We start from the raw sequence: 23,050 nt of genomic DNA, 5'->3' as shown, positions 1-23,050 counted from the left end.
TATCAATGGATAAATCTTTATGGAATTCTGTTTTCCTCCATTAAAAGCTTACTGGTAGACCTAATTGTTTTTTCAGAATATCTATAATTAGTTAGAATTCTAAAATCTCACTTTGATCAGATGTGTCATTGCATCCTTGAAGAACACAAGATCAAAAAATCCCGATCGGACACCTTCATTATGTTGATCCTGATAAAACTGCAATTTTTCAGTCAGGAATTTGTAGCTTGGTATCTGGAACACATTCAATACAACTATCAGAATGCCACAACGATAACAGCATAAAATAATGAAAGGTTAAGGATGCCATTAACCCAATATACCTCATCCTGCCATAGAAAATTACAATTTCTGTATTATATTATTTGTATCCTGCAAATGTAGTTACAAATAAGTACACAGGATTAATAAAATTCAATTTACTGATTTTCCACTAATGGGCTACCAGAGCTTCAGGCCTACTTGTCTCAGAATACTGTGGTCGTCATTGCCATCTAAGCAGTGCAGCCAAAAACGCAAGTTTTTAAGACAGTTATATTGCTCTGATGGAGCCCAGGATAACCAACGGTTTAGCCACACAGCATTGTTGAGTGTCACTGTTGGTCCCCTTTCCATTATCCTCACACCCAACCTTAGGACTTACTTGAGGATGACAGAAGGCAAGCCAGATTGTCTGAGATTGGAATGTTGGTACCTGTCGCTCAATCAAATTAAAATAAGATTTGTGATGAGTATCTAGTTCCTGGGTTAATATTATGAAAGTAATGTCTAGTTGCGTGAAGATTGAAGTGTCACTGTAGAAAATGGTAAACAGTACCTTGGAACCTAGTACTCTTGAAAGGTTAAGGATAATGGGCGTGATTTATCAGCCTCATCAAGCCCAATTTGGTGGAGCAACGAGGCAATTGAATCTCGCAGTTGACATGTCTCGCGAGATTTAACTGAACTTTGCGAGACCTCGCTGGGAAGAATGTAGATTTACATATTGAAGTGAGAAGTTAGGCTCATTTAAATATGTTTGCACAATAAGGATCCTTTCTGTTTGTTCTTGTGTCTTCCCTGTTTATTCCCTTATTCCCCTTTCTTTTATTTTGCTGTTATGCTTTTAATCCATGGATGTTTAACGGACCTGCAAGGAAGACCATTACCAACTGCAATCCAAGGACTTTGATCAATCAGCATGCTGTGAGACTAGCCCGTCACATTTAAAGCAATGACTCTTATCTTTTGACCTACGTCCTTATTATTTTTACCCCTATCCCCACTCTGTATTTGTCTGTCTTGCATGTGTGGGTAGACGGTGGGACAGTTAAAAGAGGTTAAATGTTAGCTTGCTGTTATTCAGTTGCATTTACTGCACATTTCATCAATATTTCTGTTACAAATAAACAGTAATTGTGTTTCTACTTACAAACCTGGTGACTGTAATCATTGGGCAGCTAAGGGCCAAAGACTTTGGGAATTTTGATCAGAATTATTGGTTAATTCACTTATTTTGTGACCCCGGGGCACATGGGGTTGGATTGATTGGGCACTTGCCCAGAGTGGCGTAACATAATTTGGGGCCTCGTGTCCAGGATTTTTAGACACTAGATCGCCAGGGTTGGGTTACAGTGTATATTAAAAGGAGACACCAGGGGCGGGATTCTCCGACCCCCTGCCGGGTCAGAGAATCGCTGGGAAGGGGTGGTGGGGGGGGGAGGGAGTGAATCCTGCCCCGCCGCTCCGACTCCGGCTGCCGAATTCTCCAGCGCCAATGTTTTGGCGGGGGCGGGGATCACGTTGTGCCGGTCGGGGGCTGTTGGCAGTGGTCCCCCCTGCGATTCTCCGCACCCCAATGGGCCGAGCGGCTGCCCATTTTCGGCCCGTTCTGCCGGCATGAATTAGACAAGATCCATGCCGGTAGGAGCTGGCTTTAAGGCGGCTTGCAGAGTTCTCAGGGGGGCAGAGGGGGGATCCGGCCCCCCACGGTGGCGTGGCCTGCGATCGGGGCCCACCAATCTGCGGCAGGCCTGTGCCATGGGGGCACTTATTCCCTCCGTGCCAGCCTCTGTAAAGCTCCGCCATGGCCAGCGCGGAGAAGAGACTCCCTGCGCATGTGCAGAAATCACGCCAGCGGTTCTGCACATGCGCCAGAACATGCTGGTGCCCCCGTGCATGCGCCAACATGCGCCGTCTGGCGGAGGCCCTTCGCCACCGGATGCCACGGCGCCAACCACTCCAGCGCTGGTCTGGTCCCTCGAAGGGCAGAGGATTCCGCAACTTCCGGGCGGCCCGATGCCAGAGTAGTTCATGCCACTCTTTGGCGCCGGTATGGCCTGCCCGCCGGTTGGGGAAGAATCCCGACCCAGGTTTGTTGTGGTATAACAGGATAGCTCCAGAAGCTGCTGTGAGTTTTCTTGAGATGGAAGACTTATCTCTGGTTTATTTAAAAGAGCTTCGCAAAGACAAGATATTCAAATTTATTTACTTGTGTTGTGATTCCGGGCCAAGTGAGGTTCGAATTGGGGTTGCACTTTCCCAGATTGGATAAATGGTGCCAGATTCTCCCAAGACCTAGGAATGAATGCCATGCCCAGGTGACCTCACCATGGCGATGTTTAGCACTAGTGGTCCAAACATGGATCAGGCATAACATCATCTGGGGGATCTCCCAGGCCATTGAAGGACCTGAGTGGTCAGGCTCTGTGTAGTGTCGTACCCTGGCACTCCTGCCACTCGGGAACCTTGACTTTCCCAGCCTGGCACCTTGGCACTTTCACCCAGGCACTGTGGAAGTACCACCCAGACAGGATGCCACTACCAGTCTGGCAGGGACACTGCCAACATGCCAGGATGGCAATGGTAAGGTGCTGGGTGCCAGGTTGCTTGCACCGGGGATTGGTCCTGGGGTTGCTCGCCGTTATGAGGTGGGGTTAGGGGAGAGAGATCGAGGGTTCCCTAACAAGTAGGTTGGGCTATTGGGGGTGTATTGAGGACGTGGTGGGGAGTCAAGAGTTTGAGGCAGCATTTAAAAATGGCACTCTGAACTCTTCCTGCACTGATTAGCCTCACCAAGGCCAAAAAATAATCCCATTGATAGCGGGGGTCTTTCTCGACGCTGCAGGAGCTGTTAAGCATCCAACTATTCGGACCCAAAATCTCTTATTTTGTGACCCCGGGGCACATGGGGTTTGCTGTTGCCCAGTGAAGCATCAAGGAAGAAATTGCGAGGCATCTGGATAGAAATTGTCCCATTGGGCAGACGCAGCATGGGTTCGTAAAAGGCAGGTCGTGCCTAACTAATTTAGTGGAATTTTTTGAGGACATTACCAGTGCAGTAGATAACGGGGAGCCGATGGATGTGGTATATCTGGATTTCCAGAAAGCCTTTGACAAGGTGCCACACAAAAGGTTGCTGCATAAGATAAAGATGCATGGCATTAAGGGTAAAGTAGTAGCATGGATAGAGGATTGGTTAATTAATAGAAAGCAAAGAGTTGGGATAAATGGGTGTTTCTCTGGTTGGCAATCAGTAGCTAGTGGTGTCCCTCAGGGATCCGTGTTGGGCCCACAATTGTTCACAATTTACATTGATGATTTGGAGTTGGGGACCAAGGGCAATGTGTCCAAGTTTGCAGATGACACTAAGATGAGTGGTAAAGCGAAAAGTGCAGAGGATACTGGAAGTCTGCAGAGGGATTTGGATAGGTTAAGTGAATGGGCTCGGGTCTGGCAGATGGAATACAATGTTGACAAATGTGAGGTTATCCATTTTGGTAGGAATAACAGCAAACGGGATTATTATTTAAACGATAAAATATTAAAGCATGCCGCTGTTCAGAGAGACTTGGGTGTGCTAGTGCATGAGTCACAGAAGGTTGGTTTACAAGTGCAACAGGTGATTAAGAAGGCAAATGGAATTTTGTCCTTCATTGCTAGAGGGATGGAGTTTAAGACTAGGGAGGTTATGTTGCAATTGTATAAGGTGTTAGTGCGGCCACACCTGGAGTATTGTGTTCAGTTTTGGTCTCCTTACTTGAGAAAGGACGTACTGGCGCTGGAGGGTGTGCAGAGGAGATTCACTAGGTTAATCCCAGAGCTGAAGGGGTTGGATTATGAGGAGAGGTTGAGTAGACTGGGACTGTACTCGTTGGAATTTAGAAGGATGAGGGGGGATCTTATAGAAACATTTAAAATTATGAAGGGAATAGATAGGATAGATGCGGGCAGGTTGTTTCCACTGGCGGGTGACAGCAGAACTAGGGGGCATAGCCTCAAAATAAGGGGAAGTAGATTTAGAACTGAGTTTAGGAGGAACTTCTTCACCCAAAGGGTTGTGAATCTATGGAATTCCTTGCCCAGTGAAGCAGTTGAGGCTCCTTCATTACATGTTTTTAAGGTAAAGATAGATAGTTTTTTGAAGAATAAAGGGATTAAGGGTTATGGTGTTCGGGCCGGAAAGTGGAGCTGAGTCCACAAAAGATCAGCCATGATCTCATTGAATGGCGGAGCAGGCTCGAGGGGCCAGATGGCCTACTCCTGCTCCTATTTCTTATGTTCTTATGTTCTTATGTTCAAAACGGGACTCTGTGTTTTCCTATGAAATCACATCCTAAGTATGGGGAAGTACCGGTGTGGATCTCACCCAAAAAGCCCGCTAGAAACACCTGGTCCAAAATGACACTGAGCAATGGTTTGGCTAAATCACGCCCAGTAGTTAGAAAGGTAAGAGTTATAAAAAGCAGGTGGGCTTGCTAAGATGGTGCAATTGTAAACAAAGGATAATTGGCTTGCCGATCAGTTTGAGAATGGACCACAGTCAGCTACATTGTAATGGACGAGGATGGAGCTTAAGAAAGTTCCCTGGTTTCAGTTTCTCTGCGTTTGCTGGGAGAGTGAGGGTTCTGCAGCAGAGGAAGAGTTTGGACACGTTTAGCAAGCATCAGGCAATTAGGGCTTAGATAAGTCCTTGGAAGTTAAAAAGATTTATGTTTCCATTCTGGAGACAGTGAGGGCTCAAAAAAATCCTGTGAGCTGTATCTAGTTCAGTACAGCTGGAGTTCAGAGAAGCCAAGGCGTTGTCAAGCTTAGTCAAGCTAGTGGTCTGTGACAGGGTTAGAAGTGTTTCACAAATTAGAACCAGAAGTGCAGCTTTGTGAATCCTGTGGAATGCAGTCTTAGAAGAAGAGGTTGAACCATCAGATAGTGAGTAGTCATTGAGGCAGTCTGAGTCAGGCTGGTCTTTGTGGGAATTAAGAAGCTAGATTTTAGAAAGTGTGAAATTGAAATCCCACATAAGGGAGACAGTTTTAATGAGATTTTATGACTCACAGTGGTTACTGATGTGTGGGTGGGTTGCTAAGTAATCCATGAAATCTGCCTTGGTCATATCAGGTCAAAAATGATAAAACAATTTACAATATATATCTTCTATTCTTACATTCAGGGTAATTTTGAGGTGAATTAACAGACAACTGTGATCAAACACACCACACTAGACAATAAATGATAGAAGTGAACAATGTAGGGTCCATATTTTTAACAACAACCCACCCAGACATCAGTAACACTATGAGTCAACCAATCTCACTGATACTCTGGTCCGCTCACAAGGGAAACTCAGTTTCTCTCTGTCTTCACATTCGAAGATCAGACTTTCAGAATTCTTTCCAGAAGTTGCATCAACTTGGATGACTTCAATGATGGCCCACCTCATATGGTTTCAATCTCATCTCCAAGATTCTGTTCCCCTGGATTTCTGAGTATTCATTCAAACATTAACTCACAAACATAACTTTAAAAGTAAAATACTTCTCCAATGGGGTACCCTTTCCAAACCACCAGCAGCATGAAGTCACCTTCTTGGATCTTCAGGTCATCTCCTGAGCTCTTTTCAACAACTCGCTCTTTCCCGAGTTCTCTTCATTTAAAGCCTGCTCCCCGTTGCCCTTTTCCTCTGATACTCTTTTTAACTGAACTGGGACCTCCTCCTGTCTTTATGCTCTCCCTGAGTTTCTCCTTTACGGACCTCTCCCAGTCCCTTCATCCTTAGAGACCTCTCCAGGGACATTCCTTATCGATGGTGCTCCACTCTCATCCCCAAACTGGAAATTTTGTGTTTTTCTTACGCACAAGTGTACAGGGCCGACAAAATGTCAAGATGCCGATCTGCGCATGTGCAACTCTCTCTCAGTCTGAACATGCATAAAAACTTCGAGGCCCATTGGGAGTTGAAGGTCCTGACCTCTATACCCTCCAGTGAGGTAAGTTTGGCTTTCATAACAGTATACAAACAGGAAAACAAATAACACTTGCATTGGCAGTTTGATGACAGCTGCATACTGAAAGACCTTCTGTACACTGAACTGGCCATTGGCTCCTGACCTGCTGAACATCCATGTCTCTACTACCTGCAGGCATTGACACAAACAACTAGAGACAGTCGTTGATGGTCGTGGCCTCTGGATGCTGACTGCTGGGAGGGGCTTTTGAAGAAGTCAGGAAAAATTAAAACCTCAGCTCGTGTGAAATATGGCCCAGTTAAAACAGAGGCCAATAAGTTCTGCACCTTCTCAGCTTACTGTATTTAACTGCAGCTAATGCCATACCAGGTTATGTTTAACACATGTTGATTACCATTCACAATCCTTCATATCATTAGAAGGAAGGTAGCCAAAGACATGGGTCACTGGAGACTTTGACATGCTTCTGTTTAAAATAAATTCCACTGAAAATGAGCTACATTCCTAGAAAGAGAATGAATTGAGAGATTTGGTTCAGAAGGCTGGTATAAAGGATTGCGTTCATCAAAAAGGAACAGGTGTTCTTTTATCAGGACTTTATAGCAGAATTAACAAAATCACATCTAAATCACAGCAACGTTATGATGTACCATTTCATAGACTTTTGGGACAACAAATACAAAATCTTCAGGCTCATCACCAGTTGGGTCTGGCATATCCCGAAGGAAATCAACAAAGTATGGCTCTTCGTGAATGTTTGCTGCCATTGCTCTCCCAATCACTTTTTCAATTGCACGAGTAATTGCAGATTCAAACCAAAATATATCTTCTTGGGATATAAATCTATGAAGTAACATAAAAGTCAATAATTAATCAGCATAAATTTCACTGCCGTTAAAAGAACTGCTTTACCTGGTATTCATCAGAAATCTGTATGCTTATATATTCATGAGCATGGGCTTAGGGAACTTCTTGCAAATTATTATCCACCATGCTTCCTCTAATGAACCAGCTCCATGTTTAATATCACTTGGAAGAATCAGTGGGTGTGCAAAGGGAACTGAATATAACCTGGTTGTGGATCCTTTGTTAAATCTCTTTGGCTACATATTAAAAATATCAAATATATTTGTTAAACAGGATTTCCCTTTTATAAAACCATGTTGACTTCACCTGATGACATTATGCTTTTCTTTGTGCATTGTTAAGACTTCCTTAATGACAGATTCCAGCCATTAACCAATGACTGATATTAGGCTAACAGACTTGTTTTTCTTTTGGCCTCTCTCCTTTCGTGAATAAGCGGCGGTGTTTCATGTATCAACTCCCATTCTGTTGGGAACATTCCAGAATCTAGGGAATTTGAAGAATCATAGACAGCACATCTACTATCTCTGCAGCGATCTCTTTCAGAACCCAAGGATGTAGGCCAACTATTCCTGGGGATTTGCTGGACTTAGATTCTTGAGTTTCTGCAATACATTCTCTTGTCTGATATTAATTACCTTAACTTCCTCCATTTCTGGTATGTAAACTGTGTCTTCTACTGTGAAGACAGACACAAAATATTTGTTCAATGGTGGGATTTTCCACTGCCACCTACTCCGGGACTGAAAATTCCCACCTGAGGTCAATGGACCTTCATATTTGTCCATCATATTTACTATCCCACCCATGATGATTCCCATGATGGGCGGGACCAGAAGATTTATATGGTACATGGCCCCTTTAAGGGGGTGAGCTCCATGAACCATTGGCTCGGGGCCAATCACGTGGGAGCGTGTGAACCCTAGTAGAAGCTAGTGGGGGTTGTGTGGGGCCTTGGGATCAGGACCCTGGTCTGTGTGGACCAGGGAGCTGAAGAATAAAGACCTATTGTATAGTGTTTTCTGTTTGTTATCTAACTACTTTTGCCTTTCATCTTTAAACCCTTTGTTAACAACTGAAATCCCCCATTGTATGTCTTGAGTACCATCACATTGGCGGCGGGGTAAACATTTTTGATTGCAGCCGACAATTGTCGTGAATCGACGGGGAAGGAAAGAGCAGTTGAGGAAGCAGAGAAGCTCCAGCAAGAGTCAGAATTATTTAAACCAGGAATGGAAATACCTATCATTGGGAAACTAGACCCATTGACCAAGGGGTCGAGGATTGGAGTCAGTATATTGAACGGCTCAATTTTTTCATTACCGCGAGTGAGATCACAGGTGAGGACCTGCAGAAGGTGATAATCTTGAGAGTTTGCAGGCCCCAACCTATAATTTGATTAGAAACCTTAGGTCTCCGGAGGCATCCTATACTTTGACCAGATAGTGAAATTGGTTGAAGAACATTGAAACCTACAGCCCTCGATTACCCTCCAACATTATAAGATTGACTCTGCAGTGAGGGACCATGAAGCTTCGCCAGCTTGCTGAGCACTGAGAGTTTGGGACTACGCTTAGTGACATGTTGCACGACCGGCTGGCTTGAGATCCATAACCTTAATATCAAGAAGAAGCTGCTGGCAGAGAACATAATTACATTGCTCAAAGTGATCAAGATAGCTCAGGTGATGGAGTGTGCTGAAAAATACGCCACTGAGCTTCAAAGCATGGCTGAAGGGGACGTTAACCAAGGATGGGGTGGTGTGGCCGTGAGGTCTGCGGCAAGATCAACAGGCACAGTTCAGAGCCAGACATGGTCCTCGGGAAGGAATCGGGGCGTAAAACTGAAACAGAGGTGGACTGCTATCGTTGTGGTGGGGGCCATTTCCAGGAAACCTGCCATGTTCAGGTGCTTGTGTGCTTCCATTACAACTGAAGGGGGTCACATTCAAGCATGTTCCCGCATGAGGCAAAGCACACCATTGTGAAAAGTAACAGCAGCAGCAGAAGTCCACAGCTCCACTGAACATAGTGGAGAAGAGTTCTGGAGAAGAGAATATGATGCACCGGTTGAATGCAGTCTAATTGAGTAAAACTGCTCCAATTTAAATTGTCTGAAGGGTAAATGGTAAGTTGACACTGGGGGATCGGTGACTGTAGTGAGTGAGAAGACCTTGTAATATCTAGATGCAGGAACACAGGGTGCGATTCTCCGCACCCGTGAAAAATCGCGAAATTGTCGTAAAAAACGGGCGCGTTTTACGACGGTCGGGAAGGGTCCATTTCCCGACGTATTCACTTCCGGGAAATGGACTAGGAACGCGGCCACAACAATCACGTGCGCGATGACGACGGAACGCGGCGACGACACGATCACGCCCACGTGACGCCGCCCGACGCCGTAAAAAGGCGCGGGCGAGCACAGAATCTGTAGGCCATGATGTCGGAGCCCAGGAGAGCTGCACCTCGTTTTGTGGAGGCCAATGTCGAGACGCTGCTCGATGCTGTCGAGCAGAGGAGGGGCATCATCCGCCCGCGGAGAGGGCATCGCCAACCTGCCAGCGCGGTACGCCAGGCCTGGCGTGAGGTGGCCGCTGCCGTCAGTGCTGTGGGGCAGACCCCTCGCTCTGCAGAGCAGTGCCGAAAAAAGCTTCACGACCTCACCAGGGCTGCCAGGGTAAGTGCCAAGAAGGTGCCCCCTGGTCACAACCATCCCTCCCCCCCCATTTACTTAATCACCCACCTCCCCCCCTGGCACGGGGGGGTGGAGGGGGATTGGGGCAGAGTTATTTGAGGGTGGTTCACAAAGTTGTCACAGACCCAGCGCTCTGGCCCCGTGGAGAGATGCAATCGTCTTATGACAACTTGACCCCCAAACTGTGCCAGTATCTGAACGGACTGCTGATACCTGCCGTATTGTAATGATCTACCTATGTACCCTCCCCCAACAGGCCAAGTCCGCTCACAACACCCGTGAGCGGCACCAGACTGGAGGGGGTTCGCCCAACCTGCACCCCCTCACCACCTTTGAGCAGAGGGCACTGGACCTTGTTGGGGGGTCTGCCACCCGGGATGTCGCGCTATGCGAGGTTGGCGGAGCTGCAACAAGTGAGACAACCCTCCTTGACAAATACTCACCCCTCCCCCATCCTCTGTCCCTTCACACACCCTGCCCACTGGGATACCTCCCCCATCCTCTGTCCCTTCACACACCCTGCCCACTGGGATACCTCCCCCATCCTCTGTCCCTTCACACACCCTGCCCACTGGGATACCTCCCCCATCCTCTGTCCCTTCACACACCCTGCACACTGGGATACCTCCCCCATCCTCTGTCCCTTCACACACCCTGCCCACTGGAATACCTCCCCCATCCTCTGTCCCTTCACACGCTGCCCACTGGGACCGTCCAGCGGCCTGCCGAGCAAATCTAATCTAATCTAAAATCATTCTCTTCCCTAGGACGTGATGCCGAACGACCAGGGCCGTCTGGCTGCAGACGGACACAGGCATCTGCCCCCACCTCACCCGGGGCTGCACGACAGAGGGTGCCCAATCAGCGGGGAGTCCCATCCTCCCCAACCCAATCTGCGGATCAGGACGCCCAGAGGGTGGCGAGACCACAAGCCATGGAAATGGCCAGCGATAACCCTCCGGACTCTGAGCGGCCCCACACCATTGAGGAGGGGCTAAATTGCGAAAACATCGGGCTTGCGGCACTGTTATCTCCCACAACATCCATCATCCCACAGACACTCACCCCGGCGGGCCTATTTAGTGATGAGTCTCCTGGGTCACAGTCTGGTTCGCACATCACAGCTGAGCAGGTACAGCAGGTGGAGGTCGGAGCAACCGAGGGCCCGGACTCGCGGAGGCCAGACCAGGCCCAGGATGCAGCTGGCTCCCAGACGTTTTCGGAGTTCCTGGACTTTCTCAACCCACCCGCACAGCCGATGCCTCAAAAAACCCAGGGAGACAATGACGGGATGAGGGCTGTCTTCCAGACTCTGCAGACGCTGTTAGAGGAGTCGAACCGCGTCCACGAGCAGGGAGTGGTGCCGCTCTTGGCAGAGACCCAATCCGACACCGCACGGATGGTCAGGTTATGCAAGGCGTTGGGGTTAATGTGCACGCGTCATCCTCGGCCCTGGACAGGGTTGCCCTCTCACAGGCAGCAATGTGCCAGAGGCAAAACGACATTGCCGGCGCCCTGCGGGCCTTGGCCCAGTCTCACCAGGTCATTGCCCAGTCGCAGCAGTCAGTCGCCGAGAGCATCAACCGCCTGACACATGTGCTGGATGGCGTCGTGCACACACAGGTTGAGGTCGCACAGTCCCTGGCGGGAATGTCTAACTCCCTGGACTCCGTGTCTGCAAACCTTCGGATCCTGGTGGATACTGTTGCAGGCCTCCAGGACTGGCAGCGCCAGGTGTCGGTGGTGCGACGGGGCACCTCCCTGCTCGCACCTCTGTCCCAAAGTGAGGCCCGGGGGCCACCGGGCTCCCCGAGGAAGGAGGAGGTTTCGGGGCCCGTCCTATTAAGTCCATCACGGGACGTCCCGGAATTCTCGGCCTCCCCCCGTCCCATCCCTGGTGCATCGGGTGGGAAGCAGGCAGAGCAGGGTGGCACAATGTCACCCGAGACGCCCGCAGAGCAGCCTGGCCCATAAAGGCCGGGTCGCCCCAGGAAACGCTTGGCCAAGGAGAAACGAGTCGAGGGGGGCGATTCGCAGCAATCCTCCTCCACTCCTGCTGTATCATCTGGGGAGTCACTTAGACGTAGTGGTAGGGCCCGTAAGGCAACTAAGATAGACACTGAGTAAGTTGGCACGGGTGAAGGGCACAGTTTAGTTGTAGGGGCTAGGGCACCTGTAAATAATTGTTAACATTAAACGCACTGTTCCACCTTACTTGTAATACCGTGTGATTGTTCCACAGCCACAGGAACCGTGATGGTGACCGAGTGTCGCTGGGGTTGACGAGCGGTGAAACTTCGGTGCCGGGTGTGCAGTCCCTGCCCCTCCCCCCACCCCCTCCCAGAGCTAGCCCATGCGGGCACGTGATAGAGTGCCAGTGACGATCTCAGCGGCCACCAAGGTGGATGGTTCAGCTATTGCCATGGGTCAGACTCTCTCGAACCATTCTGAGCTCACAGATCTTCGCAGAGCGGGCTGTCATCATTCCACATGGCACTGATCACACCCGCTGACACAGCCATCAATGTTGTGCCATACCGTCTGGACCCAGTGGTAAGGGTGATGTCTAAGTGGAGCAGTGTACACTGAGAGGGGGTTGGGGGGGGGGGCGGTTGTGGTGGTGGAAGTTGTGTGTTGACCCTCTGCATGACTAGCGATGCAGGTGGTGGTTTGGTGTTCAGCGGGGACGTCACATGCGATGCGTGAACCCTGCTGCCACTAAGGCGTCCCGTCGTCCTCGCCTGGTCTGTCATGCCGCCTCCTGGACATCACCAGCACCTGGGCCGTGTCTGCGTGCTGCGCCTGCCACTCCGCCAGCCTCCTCCTCCTCCTCCTCCTCCCCCTCCTCCTCCTCTGTGCTGGCACCACTGCCACTGGCTTCTCCCTCTGCCTCCTGCAGCAGGTCATCTCCCCTCTGCATCGCGATGTTGTGCAGCGCACAGCAGACCACTACAATGCGAGCGACCCTGTCGGCCTGGTACTGCAGGGCCCCTCCGGACCGGTCCAGGCACCTGAATCTCATCTTCAGGAGGCCAAGGCAGCGCTCCACCACACCCCTGGTTGCTGCAAGGGCCTCGTTGTATCGTGTTTCCGCATTGGTCTGAGGCCTCCGTATAGGCGTCATCAGCCAAGACCTCAGCGGATAACCCCTGTCACCTAGCAACCAGCCCCTCAGCCGGGGGGGACGTCCCTCAAACATCGCAGGGATGAATGACTGCGCCAGTATGTAGGAGTCATGCACACTCCCTGGGAACCTTGCACAGACATTCATGATCCTCATGTGGGGATCGCATACCACCTGGATATTCATGGAGTATGTCCCCCTCCTGTTTGTGAACACGTCCCTGTCCCCTGCAGGCGGGCGCATGGGGACGTGAACACAATCGATTGCCCCCTGCACCCTCGGTATCCCGGCCACTCTGGCAAATCTACGAGCTTGTGAGTCTTGACTTACTTGGTCCTCGGGAAAGGTGATGTAGCGGTCCGCGATGGCATAGAGGGCGTCGGTCACATCCCGGATGCACCTGTGCACCGATGACTGGAAGATCCCGGAGACGTCGCCGCTCGGAGACTGGAAGGAGCCGGTAGCATAGAAGTTAAGAGCGACCGTCACCTTGATGGCAACCGGGATCGCGTGTCCTCCCCCCGTTCCACGTGGGGCGAGGTGCGCCACGAGGTGACAGATATGTACCACCGTCCGCCTACGCAGCCGGAGTCTCCTCCTGCAGGTGATGTCCGTCATTGTTAGGAAAGAGACCCGGACACGGTACACCCTCGGCCTTGGTCGTCGCCTCTGGCGCCGTGGCTGCACCCTCACTCTCTCCTCTTCCTCTTCCTCCTCCTCCTCCCCCCCCCCCCCCCCCCCATGCTGCTCGACGACTGGCAACTCCTCGGCCCTTCCCTCTGCTGCTGCAGCTGGCCCTGCATCCACTGCGGGTTGTGGGTGTGGATGCTGCTGCATCGCCAAATGCAGTACAGTGGCCCCAACCACTGCGTAGAACATAGCCGTTCTGTTCACATACATTGTGCTAACCTACAGAAGGGTGGTGGGGGCAGAGAAACGGGACATGTTAGACGGAGGTTAGTCGACAACTCGGCAGCCGCCAGCCACGGGATACCTGTGTGTCCCGGTAGCCTGGACGCGTTGCTGACACGCGGGCAGCCTAACTCCTGGTCACTTTCTGCATCCAACGGCCAGTAAACTATGTCCTCCTCACGGGTGCGTCAGTGGCCTGTGGCCGTAAGCCACAGGGCAACCAGCGGCCTTGTCCTTGTGACCGGCACACCATGGCATGGTGGCAGACGTTTTGTTACGGGGTTGGACGGCTCACTCGCTCACTCGCTCACTCTCTCCCTAACACCCCCCCCCACTCCCACCCCCCCCCTCCGTCTCCCCCACTCCCCCCCTCCATCTCCCCCACTCCCCCCTCCGTCTCCCCCACTCCCCCCTCATGTCCCCCACTCCCCCCTCCGTCTCCCCCACTCGTCTCCCCCACTCCCCCCCTCGTCTCCCCCACTCCCCCCTGCGTCTCCCCCACTCCCCCCTCATCTCCCCCACTCCCCCCCTCGTCTCTCCCACTCCCCCCTCCATCTCCCCCACTCCCCCCCTCGTCTTCCCAACTCCCCCCTCCGTCTCCCCCACTCCCCCCTCCGTCTCCCCCACTCCCTCCCTCGTCTCCCCCACTCCCCCCTCCGTCTCCCCCACTTCCCCCTCGTCTCCCCCACTCCCCCCCCTCGTCTCCCCCACTCGTCTCCCCCACTCCCCCCTCCGTCTCCCCCACTCCCCCCTCCGTCTCCTCCAATCCCCCCCGCTCTGGACCCCCCTCCCGTTCTCAGGGATGCCTTCCCCGTTGTGGCCAGACTCGAACGGTGCTCTGAGCGGTGCGCTGAGCGGTGCGCTGAGCAGTGCGCTGAGCGGTGCGCTAACCTCCTGGAAGCAGTCGTCAGCCAGCACAACTGGTTGACGAACTTAAAAAGCAGGTGTGTTTGACGCCGTGTAAACAGTGCGCGATTAAGTCGGGACTTCGGCCCATCCGGGCCGGTGAATAGCGGGCGAGCCAATAAGTAGCGATTCTGGTCGTGTCGGGGGCGTAATAGAGGCGTTTGGCGGGAATGGTGACTCAGAGTTTGTGCGCGGTTCGGAGAATAGCGGGAGGGCGTCGGACCAGCGTCGCCGTAAAAATTTGCTACGCCCGCTATTCTCCGAATTTTCGTGAGTCGGTAATGATTGGTAATGTTTGGTAATGATACCGACTCGAAAAGGTGCTTTAGGGACCTCGGTGTCAAGGTCAGGCTGCAGGTCAGAATCGGATTTGGTGACCGTGGGTTGGATGGCGCGGACATCCCTGCGTAGCTGTTTGGAGCGATGAGAGTTGGCAGGCTGAGCAGACCTGCATAAAGCTGCATAGTGGCCAAGTTTGCCACATTGTAGGCAGCGTCGGGATTTTGCAGGACATTGCCGCTATAAGTGGGCGGAGCCACAGTTGCCGCACGTTGTGTCGTCACAACGCTCGTTGCACCACCGCGCATGCGCAGCGCAGTGGTACGTGGTGCGCGCCTGCGCAGTGCGATCTTCGGCATCGCCGTCCCCTCGTTCAGTCGCGCATGCGCGGGAGGCCGTGAAAAACGCGCAAAATGGCCGCCCCCATCCAGGCTGAGGCCCTGGAGTTGCTTGATTGCTTGCACCCGTTCTGCCTCGTGGGGACCTTGCCACGCCGTTTCAGCCGCTTGAATGTGCGCGTATCGGTTAGTGGTGTGTTCATGCAGGTCTCGATGGCAATCGCTAGGGTGAGCTGTTTAACCTTGAGGAGCTGCTGGCGAAGGGGATCCGACTGAACACCGAAAACGATCTGGTCGCGTATCATGGAGTCGGAGGTGGACCCGTAATTACAGGACTGCGCAAGGATGTGAAGGTGGGTGAGAAAGGATTGAAAAGGTTCATCCTGACCCTGCAAACGCTGTTGGAAGACATAGCGCTCGAAACTTTAATTTACCTCGATGTCGCAGTGACTGTCAAATTTGAGGAGGACCGTCTTGAATTTTGACTTGTCTTCACCATCAGCAAAAGTGAGAGAGTTGAAGATTTGGATGGCATGGTCCCCGGCCGTGGAAAGGAAGAGAGCAATCTTCCTGGCGTCTGAAGCAGCTTCCAGGTCAGTGGCTTCAAGGTAATGCTGGAATCGTTGGCACCAAGGTTTCCGGTGAAGCGGAGCGGAGGTGGGGGGCGGACGCTTGCACTTGAAGGTAGGTCTAATAAATTCTAACATCACGTACTGGTACCATGATATGTTGGGTACTCTGGATATGTGGAGACTGCGTTTACCTTAGCAGTAACATATACAGGCTATCAACACTTGAAATGGTATAACACTATTTTATTAAGCTAGGAACTGTTGAACATACTTGCACTGTGGGTTGACACTATGTTAGATTAAACTGAAGACCTATGCCTATCCTGACCAGTCTAAACTATTAGCACATGGTGAAGATCTGTGCTACAAGCTGCGAACTCTGTCCTCAGAGGCTGCATCCCGAATGAGCGGGAAAACTAGCGCCCTCTGGCTTTATAGTGAGCGTGCCCTAACTGGTGATTGGCTGCTGTGTTGTGTGTGTTGATTGGTCTTGCAGTGTGTTAGTCAGTGTGTGTCTGCACCATTATATACTGATGTGTATATTATGACAGGGAGGTTATGCTGGAACTGTATAAAATGTTGGTTAGGGCACAACTAGAGTATTGTGTGCAGTTCTGGAATCCACATTATAGAGGGATGTAATCTCACTGGAAAGGGTGCAGAGAAGATTTACCAGGATGTTGTCTGGTCTGGAGAGTTTTCTTGTGAGGAGAGATTGGATAGACTGGTGTTTTTTTCCTTGGAGCAGAGGAAACAGGGGCGACATGATTGAGATGTATAAAATTATGAGCGGCATAGAGTAGACAGGAAGAAACCTTTCCCCTTGGTGGAGGGATCAATGAGCAGGGGACAGAGATTTAAGGGAAGGGGCAGGAGGTTTAGAGGGGATGTGAGGGAAAACATTTTCACCCAGAGGGTGGTGGGACTTTGGAACTCTCTGCCTGAAAGGATGGTGGAGACAGAGACCCTCATAACATTTAAGAAGTATTTAAATATGCACTTGTAATGCCAAGGCAGACATCACCTACCCTTGCACCTGGGAGGCAACATACCAAACGTGAGTCTCTCTCGCTCCCACAAAATCTCCTATCTGTGCCCCTGACTATTGAGTCCCCAATTACTAATGCTCTGCTCCTCTCCCCCCTTCCCTTCTGAGCAACAGGGACAGACTCCGTGCTAGAGTCCCGCACCCCATGGCTTACCCCTGGTAAGTCGTCCCCCCCACAAGTATCCAAAACGGTATACTTGTTACTCAGGGGAACGACCGCAGGGGGTCCCTGCACTGACTGCTTCTTCCCAGTCCCTCTTACAGTTACCCATCTATCTCCAGTCTTTGGTGTAACTACTTCCCTGAAGCTCCTATCTATGACCACCTCTGCCTCCCGAATGATCCAAAGTTCATCCAACTCCAGCTCCAGTACCATAACTCGGTCTTGTAGGAGCTGGAGCTGGCTGCACTTCCTGCAGGTAAAATCAGCAGGGACACTAACGGCATCCCTCACCTCAAACATCCTGCAGGAGGAACATTGCACTACCTTCCCTGCCATCCCACTTAATTTCAACCAAGTTCTGGTAAACAAATTTAAAAAAAATATATAATATAGCACTTACCTGCTCACACCAATGGGTCTTATTATTAGGTTAGAGGAGGAGGGCGGGTGGGAGACACTACACGTGTAGTGTCTCGGGTATCCTCTCCACCAGAATTTATTGGCTAGGAGAAAATCCTTCCCAGAAGTCCGCGGGTCGTACTTCCGGTTCCCACCTTATATTATCTTTGCTCCCACTGGCACCCCGCCGCTCTCAATGTGTCCCCTCCCGCTCTTTCACTGCTTTTTTCAATGTCCTGGTTGTCTCTCCTCTCGCGCTCTTTTCAATGTCCTGGCTGTCTTACCTCTCGCGCTGTTTTCAATGTCCTGGCTGTCTCTCCTCTCGCGCTTTTTTCAATGTCCTGGTTGTCTCTCCTCTCGCGCTGTTTTGAATGTCCCGGCTGTCTTACCTCTCGCGCTGTTTTCAATGTCCTGGCTGTCTCTCCTCTCGCGCTCTTTTCAATGTCCTGGCTGTCTTAAATCTCGCGCTCTTTTCAATGTCCTGGCTGTCTTACCACTCGCGCTCTTTTCAATGTCCTGGCTGTCTCTCCTCCCGCGCTGTTTTCAATGTCCTGGCTGTCTCTCCTCTCGCGCTCTTTTCAATGTCCTGGCTGTCTCTCCTCCCGCGCTGTTTTCAATGTCCTGGCTGTCTCTCCTCTCGCGCTCTTTTCAATGTAACTTCCCCCTTGTTATTCCTAACCTTTATCCACAAAGCCTCATTTAAAGATCTTCCAAGGTATTGTCCCTCCTTATTGCAGTAACTGACTCTTTGATTAATAATGTGACACCACCTCCTCTTTTACACTCTCCCCTGTTCTGTCTGAAGATCCTATACCCTGGAATGTTGAGCTGCAAGTCCTGCACCTCCCCCAACCGCATCGCTGTGATGGTAACAAGATCACAATTCCACGTGTCAATCCACACCTTTCTCTCATCAGTCTTTCTGATAAAGTGGAGGCCATAAAGCCTTGCCTTTTTCCCTTGGAGCTCAACATAACTGAACTCCCTTTGTCATGGTTCCTTTACTATAGTATGCTGTATGGTACTATAGTACTGATTGTACTCATAGAACATAGAACATAGAACGATACAGCGCAGTACAGGCCCTTCGGCCCACGATGTTGCACCGACATGGGAAGTCAAAAACTAAAGGCCATCTAACCTACACTATGCCATTATCATCCATATGCTTATCCAATAAACTTTTAAATGCCCTCAATGTTGGCGAGTTCACTACTGTTGCAGGTAGGGCATTCCACGGCCTCACTCTGTGTTTCCACCGCCTCCCCCCTACTGCCAAACTAGTTTAAACACCTCCCAAAAAAGCATTAGCAAATCTACCCACAAAGATGTTGGTCCTATTCTGGGTCAGGTGCAGACCGTCCGCTTGTGTGTGTCTCACCTTCCCCAGAAACAGTCCCAGTGACCCTGGAATCTAAAACCCTCCCTCCGCACCAACCCTTGAGCCACGCATTCGTCTGCACTGTTCTCCTATGTCTGAACTCACTCACATGTGGCACCGGGAGTAATCTAGAGATTACAACCTTTGAGACCTTGCTTTTCAATCTTGATTTTCATCCTTTAGGATGCCCTGCAGTGACATCCCTGATCCTGGCCCCAGAAAGGCAACACACCATCCTGGAATGATTTCTGCAGCCACAGAAATGCCTCTCTGATCTCCTAACGAATGGATCCCCGATCCCTATCGCTCCTCCTTTTCTTCCTCCCTTCCTGTACAGTCAGGTTGCTTGTGGTGACAGAAGCTTGGCTCTGGCTGCACTCCCTTGGGAAACTACTGCCAAAATGGAAAACCACCTTGAGAGCGGGACCACAAAGGGCGCTTGCTCTACCTGCCTGTTCCTCTTGGACAGAGAATGTTAGTCGATTGAAATGGAAACTAAAACTTTAAACTGGCAGAAAGCAACTAACTTTCAATTCCAGATTTATTTATTGAATTTAAATTTCATCTGCTACCATGGTGAGATTTGAACCCATGTCCACAGAGCTTTGTCCTGGATTTTCTAGTCCAGAGAATGTCCCACCACATCACCATCACACCAACAGAGAAGTGTGAGGTGATGTACTCTGGCAGAAGGAAATATAGACAGACAATATAGACCTAATGGACTGGACTATATGCTGAGGATGGGCTCTCCACATCCCTGTGTAAGTGTCAGCGCCGCTGAGTCAAACCCCCGGCTCCCGCGCTGAAAATGGGCGGAGAATGGCCGGGTCCCTGGCAGCGCATGTGCACAGCTGACGACCTGCAGTGGTCGCGCCATACAACATGGCGCTGACTGTGCGCGAACCCGACTCGCCATCCGCGACTCCACAGCCGATCTTTGACAAAGGGTCATCTGGAATTGAAACATTAACTCTTTTCTCTCCCGACAAATGCTGCCAGACCTGCTGAGATTTTCCAGCTTTTTCTATTTGGTTTCAGATTCCAGCATCCACAGTGTTTAACTCACAGCCACTTCTCTTCCAGGAATGCCCACCCTGAAGAAGGACTGCTCTTCTCTCTGACAGGATTTCCGTATGTCCCTCCCCCACTATCCACCTTCACTGTTTTCCATTTCTCTCTTAGTGTTGGACAAGGTACTTACCAAGACTCGCTTCCACAGCCATATCTCCTTCCTCAGTGACTATCTTTGTCTCCGATTTACCCCACGGAGATTTCAACTTAAATTCCACCCTGCATGTAATCTCCAGGATTACAGGTTATACAACATTCTGCCAACCGCTGCTCTCGCCGCATCCTAAAAGCCACACTCAGTGCCATGCGCCGCCACATGAAGACACTCGACATTTCTCCCCAGCAGCACTGTCTTACTCTCTCTCAAAGCTGTCCCTGTTTGCAGTTTAATTTCATCCTTCATATCATTCAACGCCTTAACAAGAATCTTTTCCTGTTTCTTGCAGATGTTACGGAACGCAAGCTTCAGCAACTTATCAACACCACTGCCCATCCTAGACCCTCCACCAGTCCCAATCCCTCGTCCCCATTTCTCCCAGCCCTTGCCGCGTATTCACCATACCCTCCGACTTGTCCCTCTCTGAGGCTGAGCGTGCTGTTCTCAGTAAAGGAATCATCTTTGTAGCCTTACGTCCCCACCTCAATGAATTCCTTGCTCGACATGATGTTGAACTGTTCTTTCATCACTTTCGTCTCGGGTCCCCTTCATTTCCCCCTATAGCTTCCAACCTCATTGTCTTCCAACCCCGCAGAGCCCGCTTTTACCTACTTCCCAAAATCATCAAAAAGGACTGTTCCGAAGGCCCATTGTTTCAGCATGCTCCTGCCCATCGAACCTATTTCCTCTTAACTTGACTCCATCGTCACTCCTCTGATCCAGTTCCTCCCCACCTACATCCGGGATTCCTCTGATGCCCTGTGTCACATTGACAGCTTCCAGTTCGCAGGCCCTAAGTGCATTCTCCATAGATGTGAAATCTCTCCATACCTCCATCCCACACCAGGATGGCCTGAGAGCGCTTTGCTTCTTTCTCGAAAAGAGGCCCGGACAATTCCCATCCACCACCACTCTCCTCCACCTAGCTGAACCCGTTCGATCTCTCAACAACTTCTCCTTTAACTCATCCCATTTTCTCCAAATCAAAGGTGTAGCAATGGGTACCCGCATGGGTCCTAGCTACCCTTGCCTTTTGATGGGGTATATGGAACATTCATTGTTCCAGGCCTACCCGGGTCCCCTCCCACAACTTCTTTACTGGAACATTGATGTAGCTTTGACAAAGGGTTATCTGAACTCAAAACATTAGCTCTTTCGCTCGCTACAGATGCTGCCAGATCTGCTGAGATTTTCTCATTGGGTCCACAGCCCACCCCCTACAGAACCCCAGCCCTTGCGGAAGCACCCTCCCCCCGGCCAGCGGCATGGATCGCAGCCGAGTGTGATCGGGCGCCGGCCCCGATTTGGGCGTCAAAGTCGGTTCTCCTCCTGATCGCCGATAAAGATGTCAGCGTCAGGCAGTGGAGAATCCAGCCCAAGAACTCAGGAGGTTTGGCAGCAGTGCGTTGGAATAACCAAGTTGAGGAGTAACAACGGCATGGATGAGAATTTTAGCAGCAGATCAACTGAGTCAGGAAATGTGACAGAAATGGCAATAGGCATCTTAGTAATGGCAAGGCATGACCTCCTTCCGTGCCATATATTTCCTCTGCTTCTACATGGTAGGATATTTACCAAAGTGTTTTTATTATCACCTAAAATACAATTACTCAATAGTGAGGAGATCCATGAAAGTACAAGCAGCAAATTTCAAACATCTGTCTTTGGTAATAGTAATCCACATTGTCAGAAATGTACATTTAGCATCGTATTTACCTGTCTGCAATGACCCTGGTACATTCGTGTTTGAACAAAGCCAGCAGAGTCTTCACATTAGAGCACTCCACCGCCTTAATGGTTAACATTCCTTGCCAGATGCGAGAGAGGTCCCTCAGATTAAAGATGTAATGAAATTTAGCTGGAGTAGGTAGCATTTTCACCTAAAAAACATAAGTAACTTTCAAGATATTCAAGGAACACAGGAGGTAAAATTAGTTGAGTACGACATTTTAAGACAGTGAACTTGATTTACACAACATGTGACATGGAAATTCTATGATTCGAAAGTGGAGGATGGGAGCTTCAGAAATCAATTCGGAGAGCAAAAGGGGAATACGAGAAAGCTCTGGCTGGCATAAGTAGGGAAAATGCCAAGATATTCTGGAAGTATACAATGGAAAGAGGATAACCAGGTAAAGAGTAGGGCCCATTAGGGAGCAAGTGGGCAATCTGTAGATGGAGCCAGAGGACATTGGTAGGGTGTTAAATGAATATTTCACATCTGTCTTCACCCAAGAAAATCATAGAACCCTAGAATTTACAGTGCTGAAGAAGGCCATTCGGCCCATCGAGTCCACACTGGCCCTTGAAAGAGCACACTACTTAAGCTCACACCCCTACCCTATCCCCGCAACTCAGAAACCCCACCTAACTTTTGGACACTAAGTAGAAATTTAGCATGGCCAACCCACCGAACCTGCACATCTTTGGAGATATGAGGACGTAGATGTGGAACTCAGGGAGAGAGACTTTGAAGTTCTTGAGCAAATTGTCATAGAGAGTGACAAGGTATTGGAGGTGTTGGCAGGCTTAAAAGTGGACAAATCTCCAGATATGACTGAAATTTTTAATTCCTCTCTGACCATGGGGGAGATGCCAGAGGACTGGAGAACAGCAAGTGTGGTCCCACTATTTAAGAAAGGGTATAGAAATAAACCAGGGATCTCCAGGCCAGTGAGTCTCACGTCAGTGGTAGATAAACTATTGGAGAAAATTTTGAAGGAGAGAATCTATCTCCATTTGTTTCCCTACCACTGTATCGCCACTTGGAGAGGCAAGGTTTGATCAGGAATAGTCATCATGGCTTTGTCAGAGGGAGGTCATGCCGAACCGATTTGATTGACTCTTTTGTGCATGTGACCAGGCATGTAGATGAGGGCAGTGCAGTTGATGTAGTTTAGATGGATTTCAGC

The 23,050-nt window shown here is 50.2% G+C and overlaps 1 protein-coding gene across 6 annotated transcripts in view; it reads right to left on the bottom strand.

Moving 5' to 3' along the window:
* LOC119966976 (dynein heavy chain 8, axonemal-like) overlaps positions 1–23,050 on the bottom strand; it is a 1,648,910-nt gene that overhangs the window by 325,994 nt on the left and 1,299,866 nt on the right. For all 6 annotated transcript variants that reach the window (XM_038798944.1, XM_038798946.1, XM_038798947.1 and 3 more), the window contains 3 exons: positions 21,855–22,018; positions 6,875–7,067; positions 112–234 (listed from right to left, as the gene is read on the bottom strand). In XM_038798944.1, the coding sequence (XP_038654872.1) occupies positions 112–234; positions 6,875–7,067; positions 21,855–22,018 (480 nt within the window). The remainder of the gene's footprint in view (positions 1–111; positions 235–6,874; positions 7,068–21,854; positions 22,019–23,050) is intronic.

This window comes from Scyliorhinus canicula, chromosome 6, assembly GCF_902713615.1.
Source record: "Scyliorhinus canicula chromosome 6, sScyCan1.1, whole genome shotgun sequence".
Taxonomy (NCBI): Eukaryota; Metazoa; Chordata; class Chondrichthyes; order Carcharhiniformes; family Scyliorhinidae; genus Scyliorhinus; species Scyliorhinus canicula.
Note: the sequence above shows the minus strand (reverse complement) of the source record. Positions and strands in the feature narration are given on the sequence as shown.